Source organism: Rattus rattus, chromosome 11 (genome assembly GCF_011064425.1).
Source record: "Rattus rattus isolate New Zealand chromosome 11, Rrattus_CSIRO_v1, whole genome shotgun sequence".
Lineage (NCBI taxonomy): Eukaryota > Metazoa > Chordata > Mammalia > Rodentia > Muridae > Rattus > Rattus rattus.
The window spans coordinates 8,512,762-8,533,975 of NC_046164.1; the positions used below are offsets into that span (position 1 = coordinate 8,512,762).

General features: G+C 42.0%; 1 protein-coding gene across 2 annotated transcripts; it reads left to right on the forward strand.

Moving 5' to 3' along the window:
- The first annotated feature begins 155 nt into the window (after positions 1–155).
- Positions 156–20,913, forward strand: Fgf5 (fibroblast growth factor 5). 2 transcript variants are annotated; one of them, XM_032916690.1, is made up of 3 exons: positions 156–504; positions 7,559–7,662; positions 20,229–20,913. In XM_032916690.1, the coding sequence occupies exons 1-3, from the start codon at positions 156–158 to the stop codon at positions 20,574–20,576; spliced, it is 801 nt and encodes a 266-aa protein (XP_032772581.1). In that variant the 3' UTR covers positions 20,577–20,913. The 2 variants fall into 2 exon arrangements, with proteins under 2 accessions (XP_032772581.1, XP_032772582.1); XM_032916691.1 differs by lacking the exon at positions 7,559–7,662 and having other exon boundaries at positions 20,229–20,351.
- The last annotated feature ends 301 nt before the right edge of the window (positions 20,914–21,214 follow it).

Consider the following 21,214-nt stretch of genomic DNA (forward strand, 5'->3'; position numbering starts at 1 on the left):
CCTCTCTCTCTCTCCCCCTCTCCCTCTCCCTTCCCCGAGGCTATGTCCACCCAGTGCGGCGAGGGAGGCAGCGCCAGAGGCACGCAGCCGCGCGGGGGCTACGGAGCCCGGAGCCAGCCCTGCAAGATGCACTTCGGACCCCCGCGGCCGGAAGAATGAGCCTGTCCTTGCTCTTCCTCATCTTCTGCAGCCACCTGATCCTCAGCGCTCCGGCTCAAGGGGAGAAGCGTCTCACTCCCGAAGGGCAACCCGCGCCTCCTAGGAACCCGGGAGACTCCAGCGGCAGCCGGGGCAGAAGTAGCGCGACGTCTGCTTCGTCTTCTGCCTCTTCCCCAGTCGCAGCTTCTCCGGGCAGCCAAGGAAGCGGCTCGGAGCACAGCAGTTTCCAGTGGAGCCCTTCGGGGCGCCGGACCGGCAGCCTGTACTGCAGAGTGGGCATCGGTTTCCATCTGCAGATCTACCCGGATGGCAAAGTCAATGGATCCCACGAAGCCAGTGTGTTAAGTAAGTTGCTCACTCTCCAACAGAACCTGGTCTGGGAGGGACGGTCAGTGTTCCTTTGGGCCACGGGGCACCTCTAGGAACCCCAGCGTCTGGGACTCAGTTGGTTCTGGAAATAGTCCGGTAGGGTTTCCGCGGAGATGCGTCTACTCGGGGCGAGCAGACGCACCCCTCTGTGGTAGCAGGCATGGCTAACCCCAGGTGAGGTTACTGAGTGAGACAAGCAGCTCCTTTCTAGAATGCCCTGGCCGAAAATACCAGCCACGCACCATAGCTGGAGGAAAAAAAAAATAATGAAATAATGAAAAGAAGTAACACTCTTCCTCCTGGTACAATTTCTTTCTACTTATCAACCAGAAGCGCATTTTTCTTTAAGCGTCAAAGTCTATCTCTAATTCCCTGTACACAATTTACGTTAGTTTATGAAAAGAACAGATCTGAGTACTTCCAGTGTCCAACTGCAAATATCCCATGTAGCCCATATTATGTTTTTATATGAATATGAGTATGTAACTTTATATGCACAGGCATCTTTCACACGTGTGCATACATATACACATACATACATACATAGATACGCACACAGACCAACTACATATGTCTACGTAGGATTTATGCGGACATACATCGGGAGGACAAAGTTCTGCTTGCAAGAAAGCAACACTATCTGGAAAACTGGACAGACGGATGGTAACTAAGTCGGGTGCTGGGTTCATCAACGTTTAGTAGGCTGAGACCCTGACAATACTTTGTTAGCCTTTGGTTTCCAGGGACAGATGAAAGTTCTTAATTTTAAAAGAACTACAGAGGAGGTTGAAATGGTTGTAAATTGAGCATAACTTTAAAAAAAAATCGACAATCCAACTTGAAAATTTTCTGAGTTCTCTCTCCTTTCCTCTTTGCTTCTACCCCACCCGCGTTCCATTCACTACATCCCACCCGCGTTCCTTCCACTCCATCTGCCTTTCGGGACCATCACAGTAGCCATTTGCACTCCCCTCGCTGCTCCTAGGCCGCCGAGGTGAGCGGTGTTTCCGAGCGGTGCGAATGGAGCTGTCTCGGCAGGGTAGACCAGCGAGGTGTTTTCTCACTAGGTTCACCTCGCGTTTCCAGCAGGGCTCAGTCCGCCAGATAAAAGCCACAGCAGGGACCGCTCAGACAACCGTGGAGAGCGGAAACCGGGCAGGAGAGAGTGCTGTGTGGTCACCTGTCCCCTCTGGTTTTCCTGGTGACTCTCAGGCACACCTCACTAGACCAGTGTCCCCAGAAACTAGAACACTTCTGTTTACTCAGCTCCAAGAACCACGGACTTTATCGGCTGGGGCCTGTGGAGAGGGTTTGGAAATTCAAATACAGGTGGCAAGGCTGACCCACCAGCCCCTTTCAGTGAGTTAAGAGGATCGGCTCGTGAGGACCGACAGGTGCCGCCTGAAAGCCTGCAGGCTTCCTGCTTTGTCTTTGGAGAGCACTCCTTCAGCTGGCTGAGGTGCAAGTGGAGAGGCTGTGCCCAGCAGAAAGGGCCCTAGTCTCTCTCTGATCCTATTAGAGTCACAGGGCTTCCAATATGGTCCACACTGGACCTCCTCTCTTCACGAAAGAACGTTGGTCTTTGTGTATGAAAGGAATTATCTGTTTCAGTAAGGATGGAATTTTCTGATGCTTCAGGGAGATGTTACTTCTGTTTCAGTATTTCTACTCACTCTCCTAGTTTGACAGGATTCAGTTCTACCTCGAGAGACAGCCTTTCTCTAGTTTGCTGCTGCGGGCGAGCAACAACTGTGTGTAACCTGTGCTTGCTCAGGAGAGGCCCAGGTTGCAGGGATCCAGCAGTAGATTGGGATGCCCTGCCTGGGGTAGCTTTGGAGTACTAGGGAGTTCTGGAAGCAAAACACTTCAGCCCAGTGAAGCTGAATGTGACTACAGTCTAGGCCCCACTAGAAGGACATTTACAGAAACACAAATGGAAAAAAGCGAGAACAGATAAGCAGACTTCATTTATCCAAAGAAGAAACTGGCCAGCTACCCATTATTTCCAGGGGCTAATTTATTTTAAAATCCTCATGGAAAGGTGGCCACAAGCCAGCAGGAGATGTATCCTAGGCAGAGACTATTAGAACTTTGTAAGTTGCCTTTTCCTAACTCCCAACCTTGCAATTTTAAACAACCGTTCAGAATTTAATTTGTATCTTTCAAAAGACTGGCATTCATTCATCATTGATTCATTAACTCATCCATTCATTCACCCAATGTAGGGCACCTGCCTCACCATGCATGCTCTGATTACTTCCCTGCTATGTTTTCTTTTCCCTTTTGCATTTTCTCTGGCTTTGCCTTCCGCAGGAATTTCTCAAAGGAAAGCATAACTTAAATCTCACAGTCGTAGCCCTTTGGATGTCAGGAGTTCCCAACACACCTTTGTGAATGATTTTATGTGCAGTGGGAGAGGCATGGAGTTTGGAAATTTAAAATGTCTCTTTACACTTAGGTAGCCATGGAAGAAAAGGAAGCATCTACTTGCAATTGACTACTGTAGGGCACTTTGAAGATATATATACATATATATATGCATATGCCTTGGACTATATTACTTAGACTATATGTTTGTGTCTCATAAGAAAGGCCAAAATGCATTGAGGAAAAAAAAAACACCCTCAGAATAAAAGTTATTTTTTATTAGATGTCACAATAAGACTTTTTTGTCAGATAAGATGTCAATTTTTACTTGATAATCAGTGTACTTGCCAATCATGAAAATTTGTTTGGTTTGACTATCAAAATCATGCTCCAGCCACAGATACTAAAAGGTCTCTTTAGGTACTTGAATTAGTAAGGCCCCGGTTTGCCTCCCTCAATAGTGGTACCATGCTTTAAAGGCAGACTGTGGTATTTAGCATCTTGCATATGAACCCTTGTAGGAAGGAAATGCTGGGGAAAGAGGAAGGATAGACAAGACGAGGGGTTATGAGCTCTGACCTTGAAGAGAAAACATCAGCTGCTCTAACTTATAAGCTGTCAAGTTTAGCTTTCAGACAGTGCTTTCCTTGAGCCACTTAAACTATGAAATTAGATAGTTAGCAGTTCAGAGGGACAGCTTTAGGTGAAGGATGTACAAAGTAGCCACACAAAATACGAACATTTCATTCACATGTTGGTTAAGACAGTCCTCAGTTGTACACTTTGTTCTGAAAGTCTGATTCGACTATCCATTCTGGTATCATACACTCATCAGACATTTCCCCAGGCTGAATAAACCAGAGTTTACTGTGCAGAGAAATTCAAGGGGAAATTTTGTGACTAATTTAATCAGCAAAGACTGTGCTAAATTGAATCATTCAAGACGAAGATTTGATAACTTGGCAGAGCATATCTGTTGTCATGGGTGAGAGTAGAGAAACCTCGGTTCTCCATAATTTTTCTTTGGGAATTTTCAAATGCTTTATTGAAAGCTTTGAACACGTGTGCTGTCTATGTTGTTCTAGCATGCACTTTCCTAGTCTATAATAATGTGTCCCCGGTCATCAATAGCACCTTCTGATATTAAGAGAGCTAAAGAAGAGCAGGAAAGGAAGCTGTGCATGCTTTTCCTTACTAAGGTAAACTTATTCTTAAAGGGTAGACATCCTTTGAAGTAAGTGGATTAAGGACCAATGGTAGAGACACCAAAAACTTTGTCTCTTTCAATCTTGATATCAACCTTGATTATTTTACGAAGAAAGGCCTTTTCCTTCCATCTCTGTCTCTCCTTTTCTCTTCTCCTAACCATAAGCATCTTGGGAAAGATAACACACCATCTTTAGTACCCACATATGAATTAATTTATCCTGAGTTCTCTATGCCCACTCCCAAACAGGAGAGAGACACAGAAAATAGTAAGAGCAGCTCAAAACACATGTACCTACAAGGGGTTTGTCCCCAACACAGTGCAACATCAAAGGCAGTCACTGGCCCCTACATGAGTCTCCTTGGGGTGTCCCCAAGACAGTAGATCATACCAGATAGTCACTGGCAGGTCTGTAAGACAATTGCCTTCCACAATTTTGCTTAAGGACACTGTCTTAACATCCACAGGGTGAACACGAAATTTCCCTTAAGTTTATACTGAATTTTTTATAGTCAGTTTTAGAGAAATGTTTCTTGGGAGGCGTTAATTCATGATTTAATGCACATGGGTTTACAGTATTTTCTAGAATTCTTTAATGAGTTACTGAGATTTGCATTATGAAGCAGATAACACAGATAGATAAAGAAAGCCCATTGTGAGTCGTGCAGAATTGGGCCGGTATTCTAGAAAACCAGACTGTGTGAAATCATTATTGATATTAGTTTAGAAATTATGATTTTAACAATAATTCCAATATCAGGTAAAAATTACATTAAGGATTAAAAGATTAATTACCAACTTGCAATTCTTATATACACATATACATATTCACATGCACACATACATACCTGCATACACATACACACATGATTATTAAGCTTTCAGGAACACTAAATCCTAAAATTACATACTTTCCATTATAGGGCAATATGTGCATTTTATATTAAAATTTATCATACAAACAATGCAATGTGTAATAAAACAACACTTTTAAAGGCATTATTTCATCATCTCCCCATATTTAAAATTAATTGCAATGAAAATGTATATAATGAACACAAATAGAATAAAATACGCAGTGTATTGAGATACAAGTGAGCTGAAACGAGTTCTTAAAAAAAAATCTTAGGTCAGAAAGCAGTTGTTCAGTTAAACAAGGACATATATGTTTTGTAAACCAAGTAAATATAAAATTATTTAATTTCAACATCTCAAAAGTTAGACTGAAAGTGCGAGAGTTCGATCTTTGATCCTGCTGTATATTTTCACTAACATATGACCAGTTTACATTAATAAAGCTGAGTACATCCATACAAAGAACAGAACATTCTTCAAGTTCATTGTCATGGCTTCCTAATAATTAAGATACAGAATATACTGAATTTAAAAAGGCATCAGAAAAATATTTCTTGGGCTGCATAAGTATGTGAGTTAACTCGTCCCCAGCCACTTAAAGCCATGAGTACACTGAAGACAACCATGAACAGCTCATCATCCAGCCCTATTGCCCTCCTGTGTCAATCACTCTACAAAGAAGAGCTCTCACAATGACCCTTCTGTGCTTCTGATCACATGTGTAGTGTTCACACGTTCATCCCCAACCAGCTAAACGCTGGAACTCTTTACTGATGCTTCCAATATCATTCTTAAATTCTGACTCAAACATAGCTTTTCATCAGATATGCCAGTCCTGTTTTAATAATAATATGTAACATCTTTATAATTTATTTTATTAAGTTAAATAACATACGTGTGAAGTATACTTTAAATTTCAGAAGGTTAAATGCACCATGTGTGTGAAACCTCTTATACCCTATATAAACTGGTGCATGTGCCTTTACAAAGTATTCCGTGTGCTTCGCCAGGATCTGGTAATGTGATGGTGCTTCTAACTCCTCGGACGCACATCACAATCAAACCATTTTTATATTAAGTTCTACACAAATTAAATTTTAGAAATATTTGAGAGGAAATGGCATGCAGGACACTAAAGTCTATTAACACTCCTCTAACACAAGATCCTTGTTAGGTGAGTTTTGTTTTGTTTTGTTTCTTTTTGTTAGTTTGTTTTTGGTTGTTTTTTTCTTCTTTCTTTTTGTTTCTTTTAATTCTCACGAAAAGACGACAATGCTAGAGTGATTCCTGCAATTTTTCCAAGATGTTTTTCTCATTCTGGGCTAAGACTGTTCAAAACAACAATGACAAAACAGTTTCCTGGGTGTTCCCCTTCCTCTGTGGAGTTTCTAAGTGTTTGAACAGGCAGAGCTGAGCGAGTACACTGCGGTATTTGTGAGAACCACAGGTGCCCAGCTTGCACTGTGCCATGTAAGTCTTCAATAAGTCGATTCACCTATGTGGACTCAGCGTCCTTGTTGGCAAATTTAACCATGGTGCACATGGGTCAAGTCCTGCAGGGGACATTGCTCTTTCAAGGAAACCTGAGGAAAATGTCCCCTCTGTAGAGTTCTCACCACATACCCTAATCAGGGTACAATCTTGAAACAGTTGTGTCCAAGTGTTGAGATCTGCCAAGTGTTGAGATCTGCTTTCTCCTCCTCTGTGTTTTCTTTGTTTTTTTTTTCCCTTAGCTCTGATGAGCTATATTAATATATTTCAGCCCTAATGAAATACACTATATATTTTAACAATATCATAAGTACAACTAACAAGAATATTGTCTCTACTCGTATTTATATAAATTCCTTTGTGACTTTATTACTGGAAAGGCAGGCTTTCTAGCTCTGTGCAGAATGCACACTGAATCTAATTTAAAGCCCTCAATGAATTGCAGTGAACAGTTAGGCACATGGCTGCATGAAATGACTGTAGGAAATGAAGAGACAGGGTCTTGGCACACAGACTGCACATTTCACGGTCACAACACTATTCAGATCATGACATTCTTTTCTAGGACATGACTTAAAGTGCAATCCTTCTCCAAATGTAATTCATTACACCATTCACAGAAGTAATGTCATTTATATCTTTTAGTACCTTAGGTGTGGTTTTTACAGTTTTAAAAAGATTGTTTTATGTAAGAAATTATACATTTCCAGGCTTTTGACTTTTTCTTGCTGGTGAAGTAGCAACAAATTAGAATATTTAAAAAAATATTTTAAAAGCCTCTTTCAATACCTTTAGGGGTTGGAAAGAATTTATTGTCAAATTTACTAAAACAAACAAACAAACAAACGAAAAAACCCAACAACCTGCTATTTGCAAATACAGAACTACTGAGGAAGCAGAATAAAGTTTCTGAATCTTGAAATAAGTCGTTCCGAGTGGAGACTCAGTGCTACCCATTCTTTAACATACTGAATCTCGCGAAAGGTCATCACGTGTTCTTTTATTTGGTCTCAGTAGTAAAGACTGAGAACGGTCTACGTAGACATTGAATTCTTCACAGTTCTGTGTAGAAGAGTCTGTGTTTTATTTTGGGATTTTTTGTCATCCTAGGTATTTTGGAAATATTTGCTGTGTCTCAGGGGATTGTAGGAATACGAGGAGTTTTCAGCAACAAATTTTTAGCGATGTCAAAAAAAGGAAAACTCCATGCAAGTGTAAGTAGAAACCGCTTTGTGTTTGTTAAAAAGTGCTCCACACGTTTTTACATCTGTAACAAAGTGAAGTGACTGTTTTCAAAATGAGTAGATAAGATAGACAATTTGCTTAAGGAACTTAATTTTTTTCCTCTGGTAAAATTATATGTTTGAATAACCAAATGTGTATATATCTGTAAGTAATCACTGGGATATTTCGCTGTCTTGAGAACAAATAGAACCTCCGAGACTGTAAAGGGCAAATGTATTTGTACACAGCCTTTGCACATGAATGGACGCTGTTAGTTTTCTAGAGAGCCCTTGGTTAGTTCTCTAGAGACTTGTCACAGCAATGAGCCATTCCGTGGCATCACATAAATTTTACATTTGGTGGCATGTGCGTTTGATAGATAGGGGAGTTCTTAATTGATTTAACAGGTCATTCATGATATCGAACTCGGGTCTAAGTGCTGTCATGTATTTCCATATAAGGAAGTAAAAGACAAGACAAAGTCTGTAGAGCCTCTCACCTCCCAGAAAGAAACCGTGCTCGATGAAGCAGGGGGATTTCTCTCTTGTATTTTTGTCATTTCAACTATAATTACTTAATATCAATCTTGCATTCAAAAGTTTTCTTCAGACGACTTACACATTTCATAATCATTTTAAAACTTATTTGTCTCTTTGCTTGCACTATACCTAGAATTTATTTGTCTTAGTGTCTGTGTACGGCACTTAAAAATTACTTAGGATTTTTCTATGACAGAAGAGTCTTTTTAACACCAAATAAATTTAAGAGGCAATTACTCGTTAAAGGTAGTTCTTTAACTAATAGGAAATGAATAGCTGAATATTTATTTTGTAACTTTCAAAGCTAACGTAAGGATGAGATCAACTGATGCTTGTTTCTTAACCTTTTACTCTGTGGATCTTTAGGTAGCCAGTAAGAATCCCACACATTTCTATATGGGGAAACTTTACAATTTCCTTTCCTCTGCATGGAAGGAATTAATAGATTCTTGAAGAACACTGTCACTACTTGGGATTTTGTGAGATGGTTCACGTAAAGTCCTTAGGGGCAGCCTTTGGGACCTTCTAAGTACTCCATAAACAGTGTGCATTATTAAATGCATTCGGCTAAACACAATGTAGCAAACCACTGCAATCTAGGACTAATGGAAACCTTTTGTTAGACTCTTTAGTCATTAATTTCAAGAATTACAGAAGCAATTTGTTTCATTTCTGGGTTGTTTTACTTTAGCAAGGACTAACAATTTTTCAAAACAAAGGCTGGACAAGTAAAAGTAACCTTTTACTCATTTCTGTGGTCACTAAAAAATTCACATCCGGGTTAGAAAATAATGGCTTTCCATCGTTCCGCTTTGAGGCTGTCAAACCTTCAGAACCTCAGTGCCCTAAGATACGAGACAGGAGATCACCTCTTGCGGGTTTGTCTGAGGGATGTAAAATCGTAACACTGAAAATCTTCTCATCTGTGTACTAGTGCATACAAAAATAGCCGAAACTCGGGCCAGCAAGAGGATAATTGCTGCAGAAAGCCAAGTATTATAAGTGGATGCCAATTAGAAGGGTCAAACCGAGAGGTTAGGATACATGATTCCTCTGTCAAATGCAAGTAACTAATTTCTAGAAATTTGACCCAAATGTCTACGGATGACTGGGAGAAATAATGCAGATAACGCAAAAACAGCATCTGTTATTCTTTCTCATCCTGCCAGGCCAAAGTTATTTCATGGAATAATGACTTTTAAACAGTACAAAGCAAGCCTTGGTCTTGTCACTCACTGGGGCTCTTAGATAGAAAAGTCATTCTGATGACTTTGAGCTGAACTGTAGATAAAAAAATTAAGCCCCAAGATTGTGTCCAAACCTCCATTCTCTTATCTGAGCTTTTATTGGTGCTTTTTTTTCTCTCTCTCTAGGTGGAAACCTAATTAAATTATGAAGTGATTTATTTTTAAAGAAGTCAAGCTTAGAGACAGCATTAATCATAGCAATTATCGGCTTTATGCCTAGCTTTGTTTCCTGTTTTCGCTGTAGTGGAGCACGATGAAGAGGCATTCCTCTAACTTTCAACGTGTTTGCTTGACTTGGTTTTGATATTTACAGAACCGTATTATCACCCAAACCACGACCCCGCACTCAGTAACTCCGAGTTTGTGAGTTGCTTCATATCCATACCCTTGCAGTGGCCTTAGAGAGCACCTCTCGGCCTCTTCATCCGAACTGAAAGTGAGTTAGATGTGTAAAGTAGCCAGGTAACTGTCGAAAATAATCCCCCAACAGTGGGTTGTCCATTTCAACTCGGTTCCGATCACAGAGCTAAGGCTGGTCACCAGGCTACGGTGATGTAATTTCAGGGTTCTGCAAAGGACCTTGCACTCCCATGACCTCATCAGACTCTGAGGCAAGGAAAGAGGCTTGAGAGGGGTAGTTACTTTCCTAAGGTTATGCAGTTGTAGGACTGAAGGAAAACCGTGCCCTCTTCAAACTCCCTCTTTGGATATCCAAATGGTTTGGGGGCATATGATAGTTGAAGATGTGGCCTTGTGTTTGGGAATGAATTACACTGTTTTCATGTGCTTATAGGAATTAGTCAGTGTCTGATTAAGTCATAGTCTTACACCATACATAAAAAGTGAAGACCAGCAGATTGTTAAGAACATTACAGGGCCCTGGTAACTAGCGGAGGAGAGGAGAATCCTAGACTAGAGGTGTAAAGTTGTAAATTATTTTCCACCTTCTCACCTTCCCTTGGATTCAAAACATTTATTTCGGCCCTAGCCTTCCCCTCAAACTTTCCAGTACTTCATTTTAGTCTGCAGGGGAGGGGATGTGTCTGCGACAGAGCTTTACACAGACATATCCGGGGTAACGTTGCATTGCTTAGGGAACCCCTCAAAGATAACTGTCAAACAAAAAAGAACTGCTTCGTTCCTAAAAGTATTCATGCTCTGAATGCTGCATTTTTATGGGTGTAGACAAAGATGGCGTACTACAGCAGCCCGGCCCTGACTGAGCAGCATGAGTGAGGTGGCGCTGGTGCTGACAGAAATTGTCCTGCTTGTCAGTTTCACAATGGAAGTCTTACTCGAACCTCGAGCGGACAGGTGGTGTGGCAAGTTCACACCCCATCCCCTCTTCCACGTGCACCTCTCCTCAAAACCATCCACGGATTCCAAACGCACAAGATAGCCACCTCCCCACTGTGTGAGATTCCCAGCATGCTCTAAAAGAACTTAATTGAAAATGGTTTTTTTTTCCTTCATACAATATATGGTTTTCCCTCCTGCAACTCCTCGCAAGATCGTCCCCACTTCCCCCACTCACCCAAATCCACACCCTTTCTCTGTGGCACGCAAGAGAGAAGGGTGTTATGGGCTGAAAGTGTGTCTGGTCCTTTGGTGAAAAGGTATGAGGAGCTCTGGAGAGTAGGGGAAAATGATTGCTTCCTAGAGAGCCAGCAGGGTTCGTCAGGCATCACCGTGGCTCTGTTCTCTGCCTTAACCTGTTCTGGATGGAGGCCCTTTCTGAGGCTATGTGTCCTCCTCAGACTTTTAGCTCTTCATGTTCGAGGTCTTTACGGAAAGCCCTCCAGAGGACCTTTCTGGCTTTTTCTACACAGTTGAGGAGTGAAGTGTGAATCCCTCTGGGTGTGCAGTTAAGCACGCAGACCACTTGTAGACCAATTCCACTCCACACTGTCACAGTTATCGAATACCCTGTGTTTGGCTTTTATAGTAGAAACAAGTAGGAAAATTATAGCTGCTACCTGCAGTAGTGACAGTGGTGTTTTACACAAGACTATGTACAGAATTTTTGCTGTAGCGTCTAGAATTTATTACTACTCTACTATCTTCTGGAATGTTCTCTGGTAGCTGGTGGGTGATCGCCAATGTCACCTTCTGATTTCAAGGTCAAGTACCTGTGGTTCCTCAGTTATTTAGATTAGCCCAAATCCTACTCACCATTAGCCTTTGTTCCTTGGGACACCACTGTTGGCCTCTGATCTGCTAGGTTTTCCTTTTGCCAAGGAATCAGAATTAAAGCAAGGTTCTCAAGCTCACACTGGCATGGAGGTGGGGGGCAGGGAGGGTGATGTCCCTGTTCCCATAGTATTCTAGTCCTTTTGGAGTCCTACGGTCCATTTTAGTATCTTAGACCCGGGAAGGAAAATTCCGAATGTTGGGAAAGTTGGATAGCACGTGTGTTTCATGAAGTATGTTTCATGAAGTGTTTCATGAACTATGCATGATAGCTTGTTATGCACTGGGAAAAACTGTGTTGGCCTAGCTATCCAGAGAAAGGCATGTGGTCAAATGGTTATTTTCTTATGTCTCCGGGTTTTAGGGGATCATGTTTGGAAGGAAGGCTAATTGCAGAGTTTACGAAACAGGCTTGGAATGTGTGCTGATCAGCCCCGAGTGAGGACTAGAAGATTCTCCTTTCCTGGGTTCAGAGTGTGCCAGCTGGCTAGCCAGGAGGAGATTCTGGACTGGACATCCAGCGCTGGGGGGCAGTGAATGAGGAGCCAACAGCCCCCCAAGCTCAGCATGTTTAGTAAAAGGGGAAAGAGAAAGACTAGAGCAACATTATCGCTTAGGAAAATAGCCTATTATGAGGTCCTCTTCCTGTCAAGATCATGGGATCTAGGTATAGAAATGCCATTAGCATTGTAAGAGCTCATTTATATTGAAAAAGGAAAGGGCCAGTAATTTGCCGTCCAGAATGGGTTTGCAGTTAATTCTTGTATCAGACTCTTAAGTTTTCCTTCTGTCAGGTTGGCGAGGAGGACTTTGTTGAAGAAATGTGGGCAAAACGAATGGACTTGTTGATTCAAAGTCCAAGTTGCTTAAAGCAAGGAATAGTGTGTCGTTTGTCTGATGGTTTGGGGGATGGTACTTAGCATTTATTAGTCTTTGAATATGGGAGAAATTCAGAGTGAGTGGGCTGCACAAATGTGAGGAGACAAGTCTTGAGTCTCAGAGGTATGGAAAGAACTGTAGTCTTGGTCAGGAGATGAGAGCTATGCGGCCAACCTGGTACATGAAAATGTGGGACTTTAGGTGGTCAGTGTCTTTATTTGGACTTAGGGCCAAGTAATAGCATCTTGATGGTTGCAGGAGGTACATAATGCAGGGGAATCACGTGTGTGGAGTGGTGCAGTTTGCCAGGGCTATTAAAGGCACCAGAAATCAAGACCTGTTTTCTACCCCTGGTCTCCATATACGACCCTTACCTCGACTCCATCACTACTCTTTAGTTGTTGGTGATTCGAGTCCAGACTCCCATCTCACGCTTATTAAACTAGAATCTCTAGAGATACAGCCAGGGGAATAGGCATCTTAAATCTGCTCTACGATTAATTTTTTAAAAGTTATATCGACGTCCTTTAAGTTGTCTATTTTGAAGCCATTTAAATATCTGTATAAAGTTCTTAAGCCTTCCGAGGTTATGTAGAACTAAAACGTAAATCTGCTCTCTGATTTTTTAGGACAATTCCTAGTTGGCATTTGCCACTGTATTACTGGAATGGTTATTATTAAACCCAATAATCCCTTCTGTTGGTCCATAGGAATAATGAAATGTAGAATGGTAAGATGTTCAGTGTCCAGCAAGAGCTGTGGCCCTGCTGGGATAGCATAACAGGGTTTCCATGGACCTCCATACGACTTACATGGTAAAGGGTAAAGGCAGCTCCATTGGGCTCGCATTGCCCTACACCAGGACACGGCTGTACACAGCAACATGGGTGAGAGTAAAGGTAGGAGCCCAACCTTCCTGAACGTAGGTAGAGCCTGAAGCTGGGATCCACGCATTCGGCAACTGCTTACAGCACACGTTGGCTGATACTCGTTTTTATTCCAGTATGTAATAACATGTTAATTATTGAGATTAAGTCGATTCTTCTCAAATTTATAATTTTTAGGAGAAAGAAGGCAACCAACGCAAACATGGTAAAATGGATAGATAGATAGATAGATAGATAGATAGATAGATAGATAGATAGACGGATAGATAGATAGACGGATGGATAGATAGATAGATAGATAGATGATAGATAGATAGATAGAGGGATAGATGGATGGATGGATGGATGGATAGAGAGAGAGAGAGAGAAAGAGAGAGGGAGGGAGAGAGAGAAAGAGAGATGAAATGCCCTATAAACCCTGTGTGTTAGGTACCATCTATCGAAGTTCGCTCCAGTGGACACCTCGTTCATGAACTGCATCTTCATCTGTCGCATACACTTTGAGCACTGTTGTTTGCATAGCCCTGGCCTGGACCCAGAGATCCTTTGGTTCAGCGTTTCCAATGCAGAGATTACAGGTGGGCAGCGAGAACTTTTGAAAAAGCACAGATCGTTTAGAATTGATTCCACACTGCGAGAACACACGGTAGAATCAAAAGCACTATTTATTTATTTATTTATTTATTTATTTATTTATAAATAAATTAGCCCACAAAGTAATAGATTTCACTGTTTTCAAAGACAGCTTGTAGTTATTCATCTTCTGTCTCCTTTCCCTCAATCCCGAGCCCTCTCTTGTAGTCATATGCTAACTCCAACAGCCACTTGATGTCTCACATTTGTTTGCTACCAAGCTTGGCATCAGCTTCTTTAACTCCCTTCCCCCTCCTCTGGCCTCCTTTCTAACCTCACGGCCTGTACCCACTTTCACCTCTCACCTGCATTAATAAAAACATCCAAAGACTCGTGGTTTGTCTTTCTATGTATCCCTTACCTAGCTTGATACAATACTCCCCACCAAATGTTTGAAACGTTGGTGAGTTCACTGTTCTTTACAGCAGAATAAACTGCTACTTTGTATAAGTACCACATTCTCCTTACCCATTTCTTCTCTGGATAGTCATCTAGGATGGTTGCAGTTCTCTTCTTTTATGAATAATGCCACAATAAACATGAGTGTGTAAATGTCTCTACGGTGGGCTAGAGTGGTGTCCAAAGGTGCCCGGGCTGATATAGCTGGGTCCTATAGTAGGTCCATATAGATTTCCATGGTGTCCACACTGCTTTAAAGTCTTCGTCAGTAGTGCATAAACTTCCCTCCTTCCTCCATCCCCACCATCACCTGCTGACGTTTCATTTCTTGGTCTTGCTATTCTGATGGGGAATTGGATGAAACTCAAAGTAGTTTTAATTTGCAGTTTCCTGATGTGCAGTTCCCCAATGGCTGAGTGATGTTGAATGCCTAAAAAAAATATGAAACAAGTATTTCCTTTGTGGAGAGTTGCCTCCTCATGCCCACTTATCAACTGGCAGTTTGATTTTCTTGGTGTTTAAGTTTTACAGGTCTTTATGTATTCTAGACAGGACCTCTCTGCGGCGTTCCGCAGGCTTCCCGATAGTTTTCTTTGTGCATAGGAACCTTCCAATTGCAAAGGATTCTATCCGTTGATTCTTGGGGCATTCCCTGCATGACTGGAGTCCTGGTCAGGAAGCACTTGCCAGGAGCTAGAACTTGAAATACACTGCCTGTTGTTTTCCTCTGGTAGTTTCAACACTTTGGGTGTTCAGTTGAGGTCTTTGATCCACTTCACGAGTGTCTTTATGCGGTATGAGAGATGAGCTTCTAACTCAATTCTTTTGCAGGCAGAGGTCAGTTTCACCAGCACTGTTTGTTGACCCCTTTGTCAAATATTAGGTAGCCATACCCGAAATCTCAGCCATTTGGCAGTAAAAAGTTCTTGCTTTCATTAGCAGCCCATGTATCCCCTCCCTCTGCGTAGTGATTGGATATCTAAGCAGGCATAATTTAATTGGTTAAATTTTATTTGTTTTGACAGAAATAGTAAACTACAATAAATTAGTTGGTCTAAATATTTCACTTTAATGTTCAACTCAGGGCCTCTTGATTGTAATTTGTCCAGACGCTTGTAAAATGAAAGAGAAATACACAGATACTTTAATTCATTATGGGAGACGGCAAGGGCTTATGTCCCTATATAGTTTTTCTCTATAGAATCTGAAGATGCCATGCCATTTGGCTACACAGTCAGCAACAGTTATCAAATCAACTCAAACATAACTGAAACAAAGATAGGGGAGAAGTCTCTTTTTGATTTTTTTCTTTCTTTGCTGAGACGAATGTTCACTGAACTCCTCGCCATTCTTGTTTTCCCCTCCTGAGTGCTAAGATTACAGGTGTATCCTGTCCAGCAAAGACAGAGATCGGAGGCCCTGCTGCCCTAGTGGCAGACAGTGTGTGACAAAGCTATGGCTGGTTTCAGTGGCTCATTGAGCATTTGATTTACCTGTCTATATCATACCTTTGATAGATGAAAACACGTATGCCAACTTTACTCTTCCCCCCCCCAGGGAAATGATGCATGTCAATGATTTAAAAACCATATACGGGGTTGGGTATTTAGCTCAGTAGTAGAGCACTTGCCTAGCAAGCACAAGGCCCTGGGTTCAGTCCCCAGCTCCAGAAAAAAAAAAAAAAAAACAAACAAACCATATACTTTGTTAGAAAATCTCATAATTTAAAGGAGAATGTGGCATGAAATCCCCCCTAGAAACACTCAGGCCTAGATAGGATGTCATCATCAAACCCCTCCCCCTCAGGAGTCAGGGAAAGATGCAGAAGAAAAGGAGGCAGAAAGCCTGTAAGAGATGGAGGGATTGGAGGACATCAGGGAAAGGGTATCTCCCAGAATCATCAGGGCAGATGTGCACACGACAACAGAGACTATGGCAGTGTACATAAGGCTTGCACAGCTCCAAGCCAGATGGGGTCCCAGAAGTGAGAGGAAATTGGACACTCTCATTCCTAACCAAGAAGCTATCCAAATGACAGCTCGATTGCCGAAAAGAGTCAGTTTTCTCCTGTGGAGTCTCACTGGTGTACAAATCACATTTAAGGGCAGACCCGGTGCCCCGTAGTAGACACTGACACAAAATGAACTCGGGGGTGCTTTTGTAGGTTTTGAATGTTTGTTTGTTTTGCTTTTATTAGTTTCTTTTTGTAATTTTTCTCATATTCCCTTGGGCACTTAAAAAACTCACTGGTCTTTTGCTTGTATTTTATGGTTTTTGATTTTGTGATTTGTATGGGTTTTGTCTGCATGCGTCCCTTGTGTTTTTTTTTTTTTTAATCCTAGTCTGTTTTATTTCCCTGTTTGTTTGAGAGAGAGAGAGAGAGACAGAGAGAGACAGAGAGACAGAGGCAGAGACAGACAGACAGAGACAGACAGACAGACAGACAGACATGGCATCAAGTTGGATGGGCAGGAGATGGAGGATATTGGAGGAAATGAGGGAGGGCAAAGTAATCAAAATATGTTGTTTGATTTACTTTTCATAAAAAAGGTAAAAAAAAATCACTCTAGAAAGCCATCCTCCAAACAGTTTTTACAGAGTCATTGTATTCACTTGGTAAATGTATACGTATTGTGCTAGGCCCATGTTTCCCCGGTCGCTCGCTCTCGAGATGCTCCACCCTGACCATTGCATTGGAGATCCTCCGTTTAGTCACCGTTAGACCTTTGAGAAGGAGAGGGTATTGATAGCAACCATCAGTCCTTCGAGATGAAACTAGATTTCCTAATTAAGAAGGCCATGAAAAGACTTATTCAAATAGCTCTGGTACATCACAGATGTGGGAAATATTCAGACCAACCACAAATTAGACGTCAATGCAGAAAACCCAAACAGTCTGACTCTCTTTACTCCAGCTTTCACCTAGGATGTGGAGGGAATGGGGACTGCACATGGCATACAGGGCATCAGCACAGTGTCATCTCTCCTGTGACCTCTGAAGGAGGAACAGTCTCCCTGGCCGTCACATATGAACATGTGCATATGTACAAGCATGTGCCAGACATGTCCTTAGAAAGACGATGTGTCTTTACCATGAGAATAAACAAGACTAAATGCAGCCCTTGGAAAGCCCGAGTGCCCTTGTCATCTGGCAACATTGTTAAATGAAAAGAGTTTTATTGTTTGAGATGCTAAAGACTAAACCCAGGCCCTCCCAAATACCAAGAGTCTAACTCGGACCTGTTTGCAGCTTCGGCCTGTTATTCTTGTTAATGAGATGCACCTCGTCCTCCTAAAAGACTTGTCTTTTTATGGCGCTGCAAACAGCGAAACGGTGACATTTTTATTTTAAAACTGTGACTGGAAGCCAGGCATGGTACACACCTTTACACTTAATCCCAGGCAGAAGCAAGCCGAGCTCTGTGACCTTGAGTCCACCCTGGCCTGCAGAGTGAGTTCAAGGACAGCCAAGGCCACGTAGAGATACCCTGTCTCATAAAAGAGTAAAGTAAAAACAACAAACAAAACAAACCCGCCCTCTGTCAGGAGACAGTTTCTGGGAGTTTGAGGCCAGACGGGTCTACATGAGAGCTCCAGTAAGGGGTATGTAGTAAGCCTTTGTCTCACAAAAAGCAAAACAAACAACAACAGAATATTAAAATCATAGGTGTGTTTATTTAAGTTGAAAACCTTTTAAAGAGCTAAACAACTATAGATAAAAATATGTTGAATTTACAAAGACAAACCAGGAACATATTATGTATATTATTAATGGTATTATTATAAGGGTCATTACAGAGCCCTCTCTGCAGACACTGGCAGGCAGTTTCGGAATTAAAGACAAGAGCGTGTGTGTGTGTGTGTGTGTGTGTGTGTGTGTGTGTGTGTGTGTGTGTGTGTGTGTGAAGAATATATATGTATGTATATATATATATATATATGTACATATATATATATATTCTTCATAGCCATTGCAAAGAAGCTTGCCTGAACCTAGATGTAAAGACTAAGGAGACCACTGGGTCGTGGTGGCACATGACTTTAATCCCAGTACTCTAGAGGCAGAAGCAGAAGCAGAAGCGGGCAGATCTCTATGAATTTGAGGTCAACCTGATCTACAGAGCAAGTTCAAGGACAGCCAGGGGATTCACAGAGAAAGGTGTTTGGATTTTTCCTGTCCCTTTACCCCCCAAAAAACTAAACTGTGAAACATAGGTAAAAATGTTGAAAACACTCTAAAGTGGGTTGTGTCTTTGGATTTGCAGAGGTAAAAACTTCTTTAGGGGAGTGTTATTAATGGATTTGTGTGATTTTCCTTGAGGGTCCAGACGTTCAGATTTCAGTGTGTGATCTTCATTGCAGAGAAAAGTTTGGTATTATTAGAAAAAGCAAGGAACAGAACATTTTCTACACAGAAGCATACCGCAGCGGGGAAAAACCACCCGTTAGTCTCAGACGCAGGAACTCTGTACAAACGGGACTCTGTGAAATTGTGAGTCTTGTTCGTCTGGACTAGCACAGGAACTCCTAAACCATTCAAGGTTTTGGGCTCTCTTATGTTTGATGGGAACTATAGATCCTTATCTTGGGAAATGTGTTGGTCCCCATAGTGGCCATATAGGCCAGGCTTCTGCATAGGAACGGAAGGATAAGAGCTTAGATGGCAGTCCCAGGCCATGGTAGGAAACCGAAGTCCACCCACACTGTCCCTCTGTCCTATACCTCCAGATTGCTCAGCTTGGGAGACAAGCTCTTTTAGGGGTGGCACTGGCTTGCTTTGTCAGTCCCATCGCTTCTCTTTTCTATCAGAGCTCCAAAGTCACATTGCAGCATTTGTAAGGGTTCCCAGTACGTCCACACGCATTCTCATGCACATATATACCTTCTTACTGTCTCACACAAGACACAGCCGCAATGCTGGCTGTCCTGAGCTCCTGCCTACCACCTCTGCTGCTGTCATTGTACTCCCAGCGCACGGAGGTCACATGACCTCTTATCATAAGCTGCACCTTGACAGACCCTTCCAATCTACCTTTCTGTGCATCGAAGCGAGCTTGACTGTGTGGGTGTGGATAAGACTCAGGTGAAACGTGGCTGATGACTTTTTCCTTCCTGGAATCAGCTGTACTTTCTTGAACCACATATGTGGAGCTATATATTTTTTTCCCTGAAGAACTTTAACACACGCCATATTAATAAAGCCATATGCTACCCCTCTCTTGGCATCAAGAATCACACCGATAACACTGAGAATGTACGCCTGTTTGAAAAGACTCACAGGACTCTGCTAACTGCATCCCTAGGAGGAGCATGGCTCTCGGTGTACACAAAGGCACGTTTGATTGGGCAATTGTTTCTGAGGAATATAGTTCTATTTTTTTTTTCTGACTCACAGGGGAAAATGTTAAGTTAAATTTTAGGTACAAATTTCAAAGTATTTTAAAAAAGGGTAATAACATTTATACGTAATAAAATGAGAGTCCATAATGCTTAAATATAATAGTTCCAAGTGTTTGTGTTCACAATGACACCACCTAAACATAATGAATAAAAGCTGTGTTACAGAGACAGCTTAGGAATATAGAACCCACCCGTAACACACACACACACACACACACACACACACACACACAAACACACACACACACACACATTCTAACTTTAAAGGGAACAGAGTACGAGGATCCAGATTCATACGATTTTTGGATTTTTCAAAACTTCATATTTATTGTGTGCTGAAAAACCGTCGCAACTTAAATTTTCTCTTTCCTCCCACCTCTAGGCCAAATTTACAGATGACTGTAAGTTCAGGGAGAGATTCCAAGAAAACAGCTATAATACCTATGCGTCAGCGATCCACAGAACTGAGAAGACAGGCCGGGAGTGGTATGTGGCCCTGAACAAGAGAGGGAAAGCCAAAAGAGGCTGCAGCCCACGGGTCAAACCCCAGCACGTCTCCACCCACTTCCTACCCAGGTTCAAGCAGTCCGAGCAACCGGAACTTTCCTTCACCGTCACTGTTCCAGAAAAGAAAAAGCCACCCAGCCCCGTGAAACCAAAGGTTCCCCTGTCGCCACCTCGCAGAAGTCCCAGCCCAGTGAAGTACAGATTGAAGTTTCGCTTCGGATGATGCTCGCCCGGAGCCTTGTGGGAAACCACTCTTCTCCTCAGGACCTTCTGCAGGCATCCTCGGAGCCCTGAAGGAAACTTTGGACACAGTGTCCATCCACTGTGCTCGCACGAGTGGAAGTCAGGTCATTTGTTCCGCTTTGACTGGAACTAAACTGCTTTCTAAATTTTAAATAGAAACAGAAGTGGGATTCTCCGTAGCGATCCGGGGAGCACATCCCTTCGGATCACTAAGGTTATAAAGGCTTCGCGATTAGAGGATGTTTAGCATCATGGATTTTTCAGACCGTTCAATACCCAGGACTGTGTATTTTTCTGACTTTTACAGATTAACCGGAAAGAACACACATGATACATTTTTATTTTTGTTCTCCAAAGAATATTTTGATGCAGATAAAATATTTTATAAACTTTTGGTTTTTTTTTTAAGGTACCTCAACATTGAGCATACTTTCTTACTTCTATCATTTTAATTAACGTGACACAAGCAGTCGGTTTGTTGCCGTTCGCCGATTGTAAACATTTTGGTAGCTTGTGTGGTAGGATCTGGATCTCCTTCGAGTTTTTCTCTCTCTACAGCATTGTTTACTTTATTTTAGCGATACCTCAAATCGTATAGGTTTAGTTCTACGTTTTAAG

What these genes read in the sequence shown, in the direction of transcription:
- Fgf5 (XM_032916690.1), top strand. Translation starts at nt 156, where the DNA reads ATGAGCCTGTCCTTGCTCTTCCTCATCTTCTGCAGCCACCTGATCCTC. An exon ending in CCACGAAGCCAGTGTGTTAA is followed by an intron (nt 505 to 7,558) that starts GTAAGTTGCTCA and finishes TTGTCATCCTAG; the next exon opens with GTATTTTGGAAATATTTGCT. An exon ending in AAGGAAAACTCCATGCAAGT is followed by an intron (nt 7,663 to 20,228) that starts GTAAGTAGAAAC and finishes TCCCACCTCTAG; the next exon opens with GCCAAATTTACAGATGACTG.